This window comes from Struthio camelus, chromosome 4 (assembly GCF_040807025.1).
Source record: "Struthio camelus isolate bStrCam1 chromosome 4, bStrCam1.hap1, whole genome shotgun sequence".
Classification (NCBI taxonomy): domain Eukaryota; kingdom Metazoa; phylum Chordata; class Aves; order Struthioniformes; family Struthionidae; genus Struthio; species Struthio camelus.
The window spans coordinates 69,681,031-69,699,060 of NC_090945.1; the positions used below are offsets into that span (position 1 = coordinate 69,681,031).

General features: G+C 34.6%; 1 protein-coding gene across 3 annotated transcripts in view; it reads left to right on the forward strand.

Annotated features, from left to right (window-relative positions):
- LCORL (ligand dependent nuclear receptor corepressor like) overlaps nt 1-18,030 on the forward strand; it is an 89,290-nt gene that overhangs the window by 47,655 nt on the left and 23,605 nt on the right. For all 3 annotated transcript variants that reach the window (XM_068943290.1, XM_068943291.1, XM_068943289.1), the window contains exon 6: nt 8,840-8,930. In XM_068943290.1, coding sequence (XP_068799391.1) covers nt 8,840-8,930 — 91 coding nt within the window. The remainder of the gene's footprint in view (nt 1-8,839; nt 8,931-18,030) is intronic.

Sequence of the window (18,030 nt, forward strand, 5' to 3'; positions counted from 1 at the left end):
CAATAAAAAAGTTACATGAGAACTGTGAAAACATTCTTTCTAAAAGAATTTTTCATATTATGTGTGTTAAAAGATAGATGTCCTCAGTTCTGAATGCATGCCTTCAATAATTTGCATGGAAATTTCTCAACTTTAGAACACTGAATCTAAATCAGCTCACCCGTGGCTGACACAGGCGTGCTATTCGTGTTTCTTATTTCATTTGATTTTTGTATCATGAATAAAAGAGAGGTTTCCCTCCTCCTGCTGGAGACAGATATTCTAATTTAAGAAAAAATTATTGCCAGTAGGGACAGAGGAAAAGAGTGGCTGAAAATTTTGTTGAAGAAATAGCTATTAAAAAGCCTTCTGAGAATAAAGAGGTAAAAGATACTGAATGTTTCAAGATCAAAGTTCATTCTGGCTGTGTCAACCCTTAGACGCTTCATGATTCTTTAAATCCACACTGGTTAAAGTGATAGAAAGAGTTTAGTTTGGGAGAAACTTTCATACTTACTGCCTTAATGATTACAGATCAATAGATCAATGAAACTTACTTAACTGAGAGTAAAACAAGGAAGAGAGAAATAAAGTTTGTCTTCATTATCACTTACAAAAATGAAATATATTTCCTTGCCTTGATGAACATGGCTATCTAAAATTGATAACAGTATAATCACAAGAGTGCTTTGGACTTTGAGCTTAGTTTGGATCAGCAGCAATTTTGAGGAAGGATAGTGACTGTCATGTGCAGCTGAGGGCACTCTCAAAAGCAGCTTCTGTCTTTGGCATATATAAGGTTCCCTGTCAATCCAGAATTAAAATGTAATTAAAAATGATACATTTGTCAGAGAGAAAGTGGCTTTCACATGTGTATTCATACTGATGCAGTCTGTAATTAGATGACACATTTTTAAAAACATTTTTGGCATGATTGTACCTTGCTAAACATGCCTATTCTAAATTTAAGTTAAACCCACTTTCTTTTTAACAGCAGAAGCCTTAAGAAATTGTGAAAGTCCTACTCTTATTTTTTGTGACCAGCAGAGACCAGTTCATTTCTGGGTTTAGAGGATATCTTGTACAGTTTCAATCATAAGAAAATGTATCCACTGTGCTTTGGCATGTCTCTATTAGGCATGAATTAGAGATTTTAGAGACTTACAATGGGCCAGATCAAGGTAGGGTTATTTATGAGGGCAATAAAAGGTACTTTTCTGATATCAGCACCATAGCCTGTTGCTTATTTCAACAACTGCTTATTAAGAATAACTGATTTTGGCACTGAAACATCCATGGTGGGGGGGGGGGAGGGGGGGTGAAGTCCCCGGAGACATGTACTGTGCCTCACTGAGCCCAAATAAATCTTTGAGTAACTAAAGGGAAGGCAGAGGGTAAATGGGGTGGGGGTGAGAAGAAAATTCTGCTGCACCCTCAGCAATTTTGAAAGTCCATTGATCCCTTGTCCAAAAAGATTGAAGTACTGAGAGAGTTTGAGGTACTGTAATACTTCTTTTATAACTTTTGAACCTCTCTCATAATGAGGGTAAACAGCAAGTTTAGAATTACATGACTCCAGCAAAACATATGAGGCTGAAAATAGTTGCTCGGCATGCATTTATTAGATTGTAGTTTACAATGTTTGTAATGGGTAAGATACTGTAGATTCTCAGACCTTGCACTGCTATGTTTGCTGAAGAGTGCAGGTGTTAAAGATAACTAGTCTTGTTGTGAAGTTTAGTGCTACAGCAATGACTTGTAGTACTGAAACAAGACTGTAGCTGGAAAAGGTTTCATATCTTATCATATGCTAGCAACACAAGAAAATAAGATAAAGATGGAAGAAAGCAGCCTACTTTTTTTTTTCCTTTTCCCAAATCTGTTTTCATCTGTTCCACGTGTGATGATTCATGAAAAGTAGTTCTTTCAAGCATCTGTTGTAAGAGCTTGTGTGTTGTTCTGCCTAAGCCCTCGTTTCTATTGTTTTCCTGAAGAAAGCATAGGAGATACTATGGCGTTTTATGGTCAAAGCAGGGAATTGTGAAATTTAGGGTGTTGCTCAAATCTTGCTGGAGTTCATTTTATGATCTCAGGACCACTTTTCAGTGGTATACTAGAATGAGTTAGTCTCTAGAACGAACATAATCCTAACCTTTAGGCAGCGTGTTATGAAATTGTTTCAGTGCTTTTGGCCTTTAATTGAACTGTAAAAAGATGTTAATACTGTTTCTAAAGTATTTTTTGCTTCTTCAGTCTAGAGGTTCTCAGAAGCTATGCAATTGATTGTTTCCTTCCTAGCAAAGACTTTTAATTTTTTGGCAATTCTTTACCTATTATTTCTTAGCTGTAGTTGGTGTTATAATTATTTCCAAATGAAGTGGCAAAAACAGTAGGAAGTTCAAATTTCTGCATTGCTCTGTTGATGGATCCTCAATGTTGAAACCTTTTGAACTCAAATCCTCTCCCTCCTGTGAAATAGATAGTGGCTTCAATGGACTTTAGGTTCCTTTTTTAATTAGACGGGTGCTTTGTATTTACAGCAGTTGTCTTTGAAATGACAGATGCAAATAATAAGTACCACAAGTATTTCTTTACTATGCAAATGGTTCTCGGATGTCTTTAAAGAGAGTGGAAGAAATAAGCTTTATTTTCTAGATGGCTAAAAGCATTTTCTTGCATCAGGAAGATCTAGGCCAAGTGCTTGTTCAAGACCCGAAATGGATTCTGCCTCTGAAGATGACTAGATGATCTCATCTTCACGTCAAGAAGTTTCTTACCTTCCTCTGGTATCTGTGGGCCATCTCTGACTCACTCGCTTCCAGAACATTCAGGTGCTGCTCTCAAAACCCACTGGTACTGAGTCATTCAGTACTGAATGTTTAAGCACTGACATCCAGGTACCTTTAACTGGCACCTGACATTGATAGTGGAGTACCAGAATTATGCTCTGCTTTCTTCCACATGCGGAATTGTGGTAATTTAACAGTATACTTAATTTCTGTGCAGCTTGCTGGTAATTGATCAGACAGAGTTGTTACTGTCTTTCTGTTCTAAGCATCTGTCTTCAGAAACACCTACATCTTGCTCTTCATTTCTAATCCGTGTAACTCTAAGACAGTCCCAGATTCAAAAAGAATAATCTTCATGGCAAAAAAAAACCTTGTTTTGCCTGCACTGCCCCTGAAAAAAAGAGGGAATTATTGCTTATATTTGTAATATTCCTTGTCCTCCAAACTAAGCCAATGAAAGAGCAGCTGAAGAAGCATCCTTACGAGATAAAACAATAAAGCGCATGGTAGGAACAACCTTGGAACATCCTGGAGCAAGTTATTATTTTCTTTTGCAGTCATGATGCTGAGCTCTTTGGGAGTGTATCCCAGCAGTAGCTGCTTTAATGCCAGGGGTTCTTTCCTTTAGATAGATTTAGAAGAGTTGACCACCCCCAAGCTGCTAAGCAAAGTAACTATCAAGAGGCAGAAGTATACGCTATACCAATACATAATTTTCATCTGAGAAGACTGTTAGCTTAGCTCTACAAACTTATTTTGGTTGCCATGTCTTCTAGGAAATATGATAGGCTGTAAACTTAGCAAAGAGAATGCAAGAGAATTTGCACAGATTTTTTGGTATTTCATTGATCCGTCATAAATTGGAACAATTAGTAGATGGAAGACAGCTGAAAGTAGCTGGCAACCTGTGGCATTTTGTTGCACTAATTATTTTACAGCTATTCTGTGATACCCAGTGGCTATTTCATTGTTGCAGGCTTTTCTGGAATAAAGAGGAAGAAAAAGGATAACCTGGATCAAAATTCTATTTGAAGGGTTTAAAATAGCTTTGACTCCTTTGAATAAAATATCTTTTTCTTATCCTGTTTACCAATATGCATGTGAGATCACCAAAAATACTAAGAAAATCAAGATTTCTGAATAGCAATCCAGAATTTAGAAAGACAGATTCTTAATAGTTGAAGAGTAAATGGTTTCATACCTCCTTAAAAGACACCTTCAACTCAGTATGACAGCTGGGATCACAGTGTATATGGCTTCTTGATGGCTACATTCGGGTATACTGAAAGAATTCCAAATACTTATTAAAAATAATAAGTATTTTTTCCTTTTTTATTGAATATTCTGTTCTCACCATATATATTGGGAAAACACTGTGCTTTTTGAAGATGCACATTCTGTGTTCCCAATAATAAGTTGTATAAGCTGCAAATATATACAAGAAGCTTATTTTCATTAAAATTTCAGCATGAAAAGGTTGCCATAGCCTTTGGCAAAAAGAGGGAAAAGGTCCATTTCTGAGAGGAGAAGGCATTTCTTTCTTTCTTTCTTGTCATATACTTGACCTGGCAGTTTTACTTTTTTTGAAATATCATCTCAGATCAGCAAAAATTTGCTAATCAAAATGATGATAGTTAAGAACTTGTAATAGGTTTTGGAGATAACTTGACAATTCTCTGAAATCATTGTTTCCGTGTGCAGCAGCAGCCCAGAAAAAGCCAGCAAAACATGAAGCATCACCAGGAAAGGCATTGGGAATAAGACAGAGTGTAATTTTGCCCCTGTGTAAACCTCATTAAGGTTTGCAGAACCACTGTGGCATGTTAGGTAAGATGAAGGGAGATTTGTTATTTACCGTGTCTCACAATACTGGAATAAGGTAGTACTTGCTAAAACTAGTAAGAGATTAAAAACAGATAAGTGACTTTTTTTTTTTTTTTTTTTATACAGCAGATAGTGAACGTCTGGAACTGTTGTCACAGGATGTTGTGGCGATAGTGTCGGTGGATTCAAAAAGGGCTTGGACAGCTTCCCAGCCAACAGAACAAAGGCTGATAGTAAGGACAGAGTGGACAGGAGTGTACCCTCTGACATCCCTAATCCAATGATAGTATTTTGGAACTTGGGATATTAGGAGAGTGAAAGAGGATGCAGGTAGTGGCCAGGCTGACAAATTTTTTTCAGTAGAAGTGGAGTCTGCTACTGCTGGAAGCAGAGAGCTGGGTGAGATGGTCTCACCCAGTAGGGCAATTCGTAACAGCCAGTAAGAGCTTTCCTGAAAAACAGAATAGTCAGAGAGGTATCCAGTACAGGCTCTGTTATTTACTCTGCTTTTCCCCCATTTCTCTAACACCACCAGTCTGGAGGAGGTTCAAGTGATCCTAGTCCTGACATGTCCTAGACAATTTTGTACATGATCTTTGGCCAACCTTATTTATACCTTGGTATTGGTGCACCTGATGTTCTTGTGCTGGGAAGCTAAGGCCAGGCATAGATCCATTTCTTTGAAGTTCAAAATAAATAGATTTGCAGCAGAAATAACTTCATTTAGAAGGCCATAAGCAGTAGACCTGACTAAATTTGAATAACGTTTCTCTCTTGTCCCATGTTTTATGGAGACTTTCTTCCTAATGGTCATGGTTTTGGCAAAAGAGTGGAAGAAATTAGTTGTCTCTTATTTAGAACCACGTTATAGCTCTGCTCCTGATGCCATTAAGCTCCTGTCCAGAATTCTTGCCTAAATCATCTGTTTTGAGTGATCTGATAGAAGTAATGCAAAGTACTGGATGGGTTTAGAAAGAACTATTCCTGCCTTGCAAATAATGAAGGTTTTGCAGGTTCATTGTTGACCAATGTGATCTGTTTTTTGCTCTCTGATACTACAATCCTATATGATTTGGGTCCTGTACTAGTGCAAGACCTGAAGGATGGGTTGCAGCTGCTCCATTCTTTGTCTTGGGCAATAATGTACTAGGGGGCACACAGGTGACAAGCATAATCTCAGTAGGCAGTGTTGTTCAAAAAGATTCTAATCTATCATGCAGGAGATGTGTGCATAAAATTGTGTGTGAGTATGTGTGAACATCCCATCACAAAAGAATTTTTGTTAAGCTGAAGAGAGTAAACATTCCTTCTAAAAACAATGCATTTGTATATTAATTCTGTCATCACTTATAATAGATTGAAAAATGATCTTATTTTTTCAGGTAAGATTATACGCAGGATATGCTAATGCTGCAGAAAAAGCATTATAATGTTTAGTAATTTTAGGTGCGTTAAAATTTCTTCCTATGCAAACAGAAACAGAGCTTTCTTTTGAAATTCTGGCTTGGAGGCCTACTTAAGTGCATGTTATTAGCATTTCTTTACAGAAAGATGCCTCTTGGCAAATTGTTTGGTCTCATACTTCATGAACCAAAATTAAGGCCTCTACTGTTTTATATGAAATATTACATCTTAAAACTTTATAGTCAGTGCTTGTATGTTTATTTTCCTACTAATTGGAGGTGCTCCTTCATCATCATAATTGATACTCCTACAAAGCGAGAAGATGACCTACCACAGACAAGATGCAATGCATTTTTAAAGAATCTTTTTCACTTATCAGCCGTTTGATCAGCATCAAACTTTTCTCTTTCAGTGAAATCACTGAATAAAAGTCTATTCTGTGGTGACTTTATGTACTATTTTCTATCTATATCAAATCTCTAGCATGCTTCTGTCACACTTTTTAGTGAGGATCATCTTCACATAAAGCATTAGCTTCAAGAAAATCTAATATACTTAATGAATGCATTTGCTGTGTTGGAGGAACCAACTGTCTTGGACCTGATATGATCCTTTATGAAGTTCTACAGACCCTTTAGACGCCCAAAATATATATATAGATTTGTCTCAGGAGCTTACATTTTCAGTACTGTGCTCTTTTTAGGAATTCTTCAGCTTATTGGTGGTCTTCTGTTGTCAAAGCCAATTCTGAAATACTGGAGATGGAAAAGTTTTTCATTTTGGTTAATGGAGATGGAAAAGTTTTTCATTTTGGTTAATTCTTGTTTGTTTATAATTAATTATAGAACCTTGTGAGAGCCTCTGATTTTTTTCTTAAAATCTTGTAATATCTTGAATATTTTTCTAGATTGAATATAGAGACCTTTTCAGGTTGGTTATATTAATATTGCAAGGAGTTTAGCAAAACTTTCTGCCTCAAAGTTATAAGTTACTTTGCTTTTTCAGTGTTTTTCAGCATGTGTTTTCATTTTGCTCTTTGTTTTCTTCTTTTGTTTTTCACAGTCAGGTGATAGTGATCTAGCTAGCAATTAACTCTTCACAGCTTGGAGAATTGTGAACTTTGAGGTAGTTTTCTGAGGGTTTTTTTGAATGACTTGGTCCAGTAATCTCTTCTGACCTTTTTTTTTTTTTTTTTTTTTTTTTTGTCATGGTGCCTGTGAATGTTGACTGAAGATCAAGAAACTGTTGACTGTTGTGAAAGAGAGCACGCAAACAGAGACTTACTCCACAACAAATGAAATCTGTTTTTTGGTTGCACAGGTGTCAGGGACGTTGGGAACTTTAAGTATTCAGGTTTTTCAACTGCTGGGTAGGCTGAGCAGTCCCTGCAGACTATTTCCCTATCAATTTAATTGAGGGGGGACATCGTTAGGAAAAAGGAACATCTTTGACAAGTGGCATATTTACAAATATTTTTCTCCTTATGCTGAAAATAGTTATTGTGCTGCTTTCTATCTCTCCTTACCCTTTTTCAAGCTTGAAATGGTAGGAGAAAACAGTCAAAAATTATTTAAAGCAGTCCAAAACAAATAACTATTTGCTCGCTTATTTGATAGCAAAGAGGTTTACCCTCACAATTTTTATGACCTCTCCTTTGGGTATTGGCATTTGGAAAATTCAGCTAATGTTTCCTGTCTGCATTTGAGGCTGTGGGAAAATACATGCTGTTTCTTGATATTTTAGAAAAAATATGTGATAACGTGAAAATGATAATTTAAAAGGGGTTAGCATAAAGTTGCTTTTTGAGTTGCATGTTAAGCTTTGAGTTTGACTTACATGTTGAGACTCAAAATTGAATTTATAGAGCTCAGGCACGCAAAATAGCTCAGATTTGAAACAGACAGCTGAGGAAGGCAGATATGAAGTTACATTTACTTAAGGGATTTATTTACAGCTTCTAGCCGGTTTAAGTGTTCTAAAAATCGCACTGAGTATTTCAGGGGCTAAAGAATGTTTTTATAATTTTCAGGGTTCTGAAGTATGAATTTTTTTAATTATTATTCCAATTTTTTAAATTATGGTTTTCTATTTTAATGCTTGATAAATTTCAACAGCAAACTCTGAATCTGGACTGTAAAATTTGCCAGTGACTTAACAGAGTGAACTCCCATCCCAGTTTGGTCTCTGCTATCCTCTTAGTTATGGGAGTAGGAAAAATATGTATAAACAAACGGTCATCAAAGCTGCTAGCATAGGTCCTGTATGTTTAAAACTGTATTTATGGCTCTCTTTCCACTTACTGGGGTTCTGTTCTTTTTCATCCATAACCTGCTCTGACCTCATAGCTGACCCTGTTTGAACAGGAGGTTGGACTGGAGACCTCCTGAGGTCCCTTCCAACCTGAATTATCCTGTGATCCTATGATTTGGTTTTGTAAGTTTTAATTTCACTCTAGGCTTGTTTGTTTGTATACAGTATACTTCTATAAATAATAGGAAGTACATTGTTTTGGTTGCTTTGAAAATAAGCAGTGCAATACATAGGCATCCATGTTTTTTGGAAAGCAGTGGTGATGTTTCTGTGTTAAGGTATATTCTCCTTTCAAATTTCATGATTTTTGTATGTGTTTATCTTCTATTTCTTGAATTTAAAAAATTTTGTTACAAATCAAATTTATAAAAATCCATTTGCTGACAGTTGACATTGGTAAAAGAATAAGATGTCAGAAATTTTGCAAGATAAATTAGTGGCTTAAAAATGGTGCCATAGGTACAGACATTCACTAGCAAAATTTCTTAGATCGTCCTTAAACAACAGCTGTCATCACTACTCTTTTTTTGCAGGGGATGGAGTGCTAGATCTCTCTACAAAGAAAAGCGCAAGGTTGGAAGAATCAAAATATGATCCATCATGTTCTGAAAACTCAGTGTCTGGGTAAGCAACATTTAGGACTCTCTTCAGCTTGTGTAAAAGGAAATAAATCCAAGTCTCTCTTACTTCTCTGAAGTCAGGTTTTATGTTCATAACATATTTGTAATGTATATACTGACACACACATGTGGTTTTATATTTTGCTTTTGAAAGAATTTTTGTCACTCATAAGTGTGTGTCTATGTATATATATCATGTTTCATTTGTCTTTTTTCCTTTTTTCTGTTTAAAGAAAAGTTATCAGAACAATCACCAAACTTTAGTTCATGTTACTAAAAATGAACTGAAAATTAAATAACACGATAAAAGTGGTAGGGTGGTAGAAGAAAATGTGAATATGTTCTGCAAGATTTTATTTAGGAAACTTTGATTTTGGACAAAAATTACAATGTTGGTATTTAGATTTAAAATAGTCTTCAGCTAACATGAACAAGTTAAATGGCTATTCTCTGTAACATTCCTTAATACGAGAGGGAGAGGGAGAGAGAGAGAGAGAGAGAGAGAGAGAGAGCTCTTAATCATCATACTTACATCATGGTTCTGGCTATGGTGTGTGGTGGCAAATTGTTAAATTTGCTCATTTAGCAACAGAAATGGTATTGCATCTGCTGAAAGCTACCACAAAACTAGTGAAAAACATTGTTTTGTTGAATTTTGTTACGATTTTGGCATCCTCCCATCCACTAGCCATAGCAGGACCCTTTTTGTCACCTGTACATGTTACAAAATAACTTACTACAAATAGGACTACAAACACAGTGTTTGTTGAATGATGTAAAACTGCATTTTATTAATTTGCTGATACGTAGAAGTTTAAAAATTAATGAGACTTTGTAATTAGAAAGCTATAAATAGTGGCTAAAAGTTTTTAAAACTGTGTTTATATTGCCAAAATGGACTTGATTGTTAATTACAGCGCTTTACCTTATTGTTGTAGAAAGCCTAGTTTTGTGTAAGTCTGGGATGTTTGTGTGTAGGTATGTACTTATTACTGCAAATTTTCTATGAGGGGGTTGACTCTTTTATTACTTGTTTAGCGGTAACGTCACGTTTCTACTAACAAAAACTCCTTCAGGATTTGGGTATTTAATGGAACGTTAATTGTATAATTAAAATTATAACAGTGTTGCTCTGCAAGCATGTGAACAAGGGAGTATAGCAAGCACATGAGAATATTATCGAATACTAAGCTAGGGTATAAAGTTCTTGGAAGGGCTGCTGTAGAAGCCACCGTATGATTTTGACGCACTGTCCTACCAGAACTGTAACATTTTGCTAGGATAATCATTTAACTACCACATCTCAAGGGCTTAAAAGTATCAGAAGCAGTGATGTTACCGAAGCAAGGAGTATAATAAAGGAGTGGACCCTTCCCTTCCATAGCTGTGTGAGAGTCTCTCATACATCAGTTTACCATCGTTTCATTCCATCCATCCAGGAGACTACACAGACACAGAGAGGACTATGTGGAAAGAAGTGCTGAGTTTGCAGATGGTTTGCTCTCAAAAGCTTTGAAAGACATTCAGTCTGGAGCACTGGACATAAATAAAGCAGGCATACTTTATGGCATACCTCAAAAAACTTTACTTCTCCACTTAGAAGCCTTACCAGCAGGAAAGCCTGCACCCTTTAAAAACAAAACTCGAGATTTCAATGATAGTTATTCATTTAAAGACAGTAAAGAAACTTGTGCAGTCCTACAAAAAGTAGCCTTGTGGGCAAGAGCTCAAGCAGAGCGCACAGAAAAAAGTAAACTCAGTCTACTTGAAACCTCAGAATTAAAATTCCCAACAGCTTCCAGTTACCTCCACCAGTTAACTCTACAGAGAATGGTCACTCAATTTAAAGAAAAAAGTGAAAATCTTCAATATGAAACTTCAAGTCCTACTGTACAATTAAAAATTCCTCAGCTAAGAATAAGTTCTGTATCCAAACCACAGTCTGATACTGCTGGTCTTCTGGATGTTATGTACCACGTTTCTAAAACCTCCTCAGTCTTAGAAGGATCAGCTCTTCAAAAATTGAAAAATATACTCCCCAAACAGAACAAAATTGAATGTTCTGGAGCTGTAACTCACTCAAGTGTTGATTCCTACTTTCTGCATGGGGACCTCTCTCCTTTGTGTCTTAACGCTAAGAACGGAACGGTAGATGGAACCTCAGAAAATACAGAAGATAGTTTGGATCGTAAAGATAATAAGCAGCCAAGGAAAAAACGTGGCCGCTATCGGCAGTATGATCATGAAATAATGGAAGAAGCAATTGCCATGGTAATGAGTGGGAAAATGAGTGTTTCCAAAGCACAAGGAATTTATGGGGTACCTCACAGCACTTTAGAATATAAAGTAAAAGAAAGATCTGGAACATTGAAGACTCCACCGAAGAAGAAACTCCGATTACCAGATACTGGCTTATTTAATATGACAGATTCAGGGACTGGCAGCTGCAAAAATAGTAGCAAGCCTGTGTAGAATAATTGATAGCGAATTGTGTTGTGTGTGTGTGTGTGTATGTATGTCTGTATACACACACTGTGTGAGAAATACATATGCTCACTCTGACAGAAGACAGAAATTATACAGTTCAAAAACCACATACATGCCTTTTGAAAAATAGTTTTATTCAGGGTTTTCACTGTGGACAGAATTATAGAGTTGCTCACTTAATTCTGATAGTGTGTATTTAATATAATCCTTGTATAAATAGGTGAAAAGATTCAGGTTTTATTTAGTAGTCAATAGCATAAAGATGTTTTGGGAAAACAAGTATTTGTCATGTGAAAGATAATTTTTAATTGGTGAAGAACCACTCTACCCATTCAATAAACCATCTTATTACGGAAATACATGATCAATGGTTTGCAAACTTTTATACTTCACGGAATACTTGCAATAAATTGTAAGTAACTCAGATTATACAAATCAAGGGATTTTTTTAAAGAGCTAGTTCCTTACAAGGAAGTGGATTTGTGAAGTATTAGTAGAATATAGAACATTCTGTGAAAGAAAAAAAAAATTCATCATTACGTAAATATCCAATACGAGTAAGAAATAAACATTTCATTAATAAAAATGTACGTTAGCAGGCATAAACTGCATTTTTTATCATTTTAAGAGAATTTTGTTGTTGGTTTAGCAAGAAATTGGTGTTTACAAAATGTACACTTATGAAACCTGAGAAATTACTGTAGTTATAGAATTATTAAATATGAAATAAGATGGAATACTAAGAGCATAAAATAATTTAAACTTTATTAACATAATTTTCCTTTTTAGTTTGAAAAATAAGGTAATTTGTAAGGTTTAAGAAGAAAGTTGGAATGCAACTTAGAGCATGTTCATAATGTGCACAGAATGAGCTTGAGAATGGTTTTTTGGTTTAAACGTGCTGGTTAGTTGATGTTATGACTACTTAAAATTTATTTAAGGGTTGTGTCACACTCCTCTTGAAAAACCTCACTGTAACTGTAATGTATTTGCTGCTGTGACATTTCAAAACATTTTCAGTTTATCAAAATGAATACCAAGTTACATTATCATTTTGCTAATAACCAAATTTGCAGTTCAGGGTCTTGATAGAAATACAAATATTAAACAGTGAAGCTGTTTTGAACTTTCAATAATATAAATTCTTTATAAATTTGGTAGGTAGAAGTTAAGCAGTTCACTTTAAATGTGTAACTTTTAATAGAATTTAAGGGAGACCAATTACCTTCATATTACAGTTTTTAAATGAATTTCAAAGTATTCACGTTGGACTTTATATCATATATAGTTTGTGTAATATCACAAAGTATACGTCCACATATGGAGGGTGAGGGCTTGCTTCATACATTCAATATTGAACATCAATGCCCTTTTCCTCTAAAAATGTAATTATTTCTGTATACATCTAATTTGGCTTAGGAAAAAAAGCTTTTTTCCAACTCTTTTACGTTTTGTGCACATGCATACGTTGACAAATGCATTTTTTCACTTAAATTTGCATGTGCATAGGTTAATTATATAAATGAAATAGGATGTTAGATACATACGGGCCACACCAGTTAATTTGATTTTTAGATATGTGCTCTCCACTGAACTTAATGGCAAATTTTTGCAATACTAATAGCAAAATCCAGCCCATATTTATTAACCTTTTTAAAAGATAACAGCTTACATTTTTAAATAGAAGTAGTCCTTAAGAAAGGAAGTGAAACTGCACGACCAGTGTGTCAATTCTTTGGTCTCTCAGATCTATACTGAATATTCTTCAGTGATTAAGGTTTACTTGCATATTACAAAATGAATCCTTTTTTCAGACAGAACTGTACCTAATAACAAGCAGGTCACAAAACAGCAGATGTCAGGGTCATCTTTCATTATAAAAGAATTAAGCCATATTTTGTGAGGGCCAGAAGGATTAATTTATTAATGTATACCCACTGGAAAATGAAGTTGAAAAAAGCTAAATGTTTCAAGATCTATCTTTATACAGTTTTACTTGCAGAATTTGGGGGCTTCAATACACTGCCTAATATTTGTACCGTACTGATGTTTTCTACTCTTCAGAAAATTCTATAAACTTGAGTCAGAAGTTTGTATTGAAGGCAAGTTACAGTACTCTTTTTTTATATCATTTAAAAGATGACCTGACCAAAAAATTGACAGGATTCATAAAATCAGGGATCATTTTACTATTGACTTAACAGTACTCAGTAGTTTTGTATGTAATATTATAATTAATTTTCAACATTTTAGTACTTGTATTTATTTTTTGGTCAGAAATAGTATATTAAAATATTTTTTGATAGTTTATAGATGCTATTCAACCTGTAAGTGTTTAAAAGGAACAGAATTATTTGTTTCTAATTATTAGGCTAACCTTTGATTACACAACTAAGGAAAGGCAGGGAAATGTGTAGATTCTCCTTCCCCAACCCCTGTGTATTCCATTAAATGTCATTTAAATTATACATTTTGAACTGTTTTATAAATTCAGTTACCAGTCACTACTTAGTAATTGACAATTTCTGAAAATTCATGTTTCAGCAGAATTTTAAATGAAGGCGAAAGCAAGCCCTACATGCTTTCTACTTATTTGAATGTTTCTCAAGTATTTTATATTAAAAAACAGTGCCTCTGTTTTTAGAACTACTGCTCAGTAAAGCTGTTTAAACCATTTCTGGTAGCTAATGACAATTTTATATTAAATTGTATATTAACTTTAGTGAGACTGATTTTTTTAGTTGTTTACAGTACAAATACTTGTATTTGTTTTTTAATTGCAGTATTTCCATTGTCGCAGTAATTTAGTAAAAACTCTGTGGCTGCCTTGATTTTTGACAGATTTTGTTAACAACTGATTTCTAGGCAATTAGTTATATTTATGCATAAATCAATTGCACTATAATTCATGAATTATTTATTACAATATTTTCTAATGAATTCCATGTATTTGTCTTGTGTTGTAAATGTACTGTAATTCTGTTTCTTCTTTGTGTTGTTATATTCCTAAATCTGATTGTATGAATTTAATTGTTTAGTTAACGTGTTTCTACGTTGTAATTTGTAGTAAAGCACTTCAATGCTTTTGCACATAAATTTACAACACTGATGTGTGATTGATTTGCTCATTCAGTAAAAAAAAAAAAAAAAAAGAAAAGAAAAAGCTGTACACTGACTCATTTGACTTACTCCTGAGGCACAAGGTTAATAGCAGTGGCATGAGATCCAAACCTGTACAAATTAAGCAGTTAGTGGCTATTTTACTGTGAGAACATTTATAAAGCAGAAATAGGTGTTGTGAAGAAGGAGTTTTTCTCAGAAATTTTGCATTTCTCAGAAGAAATTCAGAAAACTAAAGGTTGTATATATTATAAAATTATTCTGCAGCTGAAGACTAGCAAAAGCAGTAGGGACACTTAAATGGAACTGAAAGATCATTTTCCTAATACGGTTATCTATACATATAATTATATTAGCTTTTTGCTGGAAATGTATTTACTTAGTAAAGTCAGAACAGGAACATTTTTGTAAGTACAAATTCATATTTCTGCAATAGTTCTATTCTTTCCATATGAGTATTTGACAATAACATTTTATTCCCATTTACGTTGCTGTTCTTGGTCTTCAGTGAAGTTACTGTATTGATCTAAGTTCTCTGTGGCTGAGAAGACAGAGCATAGAACTCTAGGGAAGGAAATCTTTTGGAAGTCGTCTGAGTCCTCACCTGACAGTTTTCTGGGTTTGAGGAGAAGGCAAATATTTACCTTTTTTAATATAAAATAGTATGCTGAAAAGCTAGTTCTTAACCTTATGATATCTCAGCCTTTGTGCTAATGTTGGATTCCCTTCAATCCCCACCCCAGTATTGACTGCCCCCTGACCTCCAGCAGGAAAATAATGCAATTCCATGCTTAACTCTTGTCTTCAGAGATATTGTGCCCAATGGAAACTGGGGGAGCAGCATGTATTGATCCTCTCCCCTCTTAACCCCTGCATTTCCTACCCACTCTGTCTTTCATGTGATTTATGGGAAGCACAAGACAGTTCTGTGAAGGAAGCATGCAACTGTGAAAGTGGGAACCCTTCCTCTTCTGTTTGGCATTAACGTTAGAGCCTTTTGTCCTGAGGAGAGTCTAAATTGCAGTGCGACTACACAAATTTAAAACGGCTATAGGAAGGAATTGCAGGGAATATCAAAGCTTTAATTTGTTTGCAAACTAAGCTCCGCTCCCAAATTGCGACTAGGTCAGGAGTTGCTGCATTTCACAAATGTCGGGGAGTCGTTTAGTGTGGTGCTATTATGATAGATGAAGTTGCCTGTCGGCCTAAAACACTAAAACATGCCAAGGGAAAGCAGATTATAAACATATTATGCAAAGGTAGATAACCAGGAGAGAGATTATATTAGGAGATGGAGGAGTCTCCGGTATGTCTGTTGATAATCAGGATGTGACTTTATTCAATAGACTGATCTTCATCTAGCCACTTTTGAAGCAGTTTTGAGGCATTTGGAAAGCTTGCTTGCTAGCTCTGGGAAGCTTTCAGGGTTCTGGAAGTTTCTTCCACCAGTGAGCATGTGTTAAATAAAAATTAACTCGTATTTTAGATGTAAGTGGTCTACCGTGAGAGATCTCCAGTGAAACTCCCATCAGATCTAGCTTATAAGCCTAGAAAGACAGACCTCTTGTCTAGAGACCAGTCTACAGAAGGAGGTACCGTAGTCGTCATTTTAGCAAATGAGTTCTTAACAAATTTACTGTGATTTGCAAACAAAATACTGAAGACCTAGTGCTTTATTCACTTTTTTTCTATATAACTTTTCAAAACATGATTTCATTAAAGTCATGGTGATGAGGAGAGCTATTAATTTTTATCCATAATTGGATTACTAGAATAAGCTTTGTTTTTACAAGTGATACATTTTGACATCTCATGACTCCAGAATTTGTTGGACAATCTATAATAAAATGGACCCAAGTTAAGTCAGAGAAGTAACACTCAAATTCTTCTCAATGTAGTGACATTTCAAAAACAGTTAAATCCTGACAAGACGTGCCCTTGAATAATGTTCTTTTTTAGGTTGTGAGTGCAAAAGGGGTTTTTTTTTCTTCTCATGTCATCAATTATTTCAGTTTAAATATAATTACAATTTCAACTAATAGTATCAGGATTATTTTAGGCTTTTTATGAGCTCTAAACTTTAAAATTCATGGAAGACTAAAAATATAAAATTAGGTATGTATAATTTTTAATGAGAAAGCTAAAGCAAAACGTTATTGTTGATGCTAATTATACTAAGTATGAACTAGTTAATTAATAGGCAACTTTATATAAATATGTTAAATTTTTTTAAATGTTTGTTCCTTAAGTGATATATTTCTAAAACTAATCAAAATGAAGTTTTTCTAAACTATAGGCTTAAATTTAAGTAACATGAGATTAAATTACATGAGATGATATTAGAGCCAAAAGTTAGTGTCATGTTCAGAGTTTGGTGATATGTTTAAACAATACATACTTTTCTAAAACAGAATTCTTATAATATTTTTTGCTTATGCAGTCGGTTTCAGTAAAACATTTGAATTAGATGTTAACTATCCGATGATAGTTGCTATCCAAGATATGGATTTTGCATTTAGTTCAAGAGAGATCTGTATTAATTTCTACCATGGAAAATTTTCAGCTTTTCAATATAAATGATTGATTAGGTAAGTAGTGATGTTAGTTTTAATAATTTATAAGAAATGAATTAAATAGTTAAGGTAGTATTTCAAAAGTGATTTTGTTCTGAGTGAATATCTTGGAGAACAACTGCTTAGAAGTCTTATTTAGATACAGACTTACTCTATATTTGAGCTTTAAAGGATTTTAATCTTTGACACAGAATTTACTTATCTCAGTGGTGATTATCTCTGTTTCTGTATTAGGAATCATTTATTTAAGGAATCCATGTGTGGTGCGTGTGTGCACACGTGTAATGTATTGCAATGAAAAGCCTGTGACAGATTTCTGCAAGGTATTTAAAAATGTGAAGGGAGGCTTGTATCTAAAAAGAACAGAAACAGTAGCAAAGGGCCATTTTTTAAGCTTTCTGTTAGCCTATTAAGATTCAATGTCCTTTTAAAAATAAATCGTAAAAAGGATTTTTAAATAGTATGCTGAAGAGCATTCAATACACTATGATGTATATTAGGGTTACAGTTGGTCATATTGAAGCTCATGGCTGGGATGCAGGAGAGAGATCTATTCTGCCTCTGCCACAAGCTTCAAATGTGACGTTAGGCAAGTCCCTTAACCTGCCTGTGCCTCAACTACTCTGTCTGTGAAACACGAGTAATACTAAACTCCCAGGCTGGTAGTGGGCTTTTACTTTGTTAATGACTAGGATAGTTTGAAATATCAGGAACTTAATATTATTGAAATTACTTTTAGATCTGAGGAAGCTATGTTTCAAACTATTGGTTTTGTACATTAATTTCTTCCTAATTATTTTACTTCTTACCCTGGTAGGACTTATCATTGCTATATATAAGAGACATCTTTCAAGTGAAACTTGCAAATATGAATGAATTGTACAAGTAGAATAGAAACTGCTTTGCAAACTTCCAAGTTTTTAA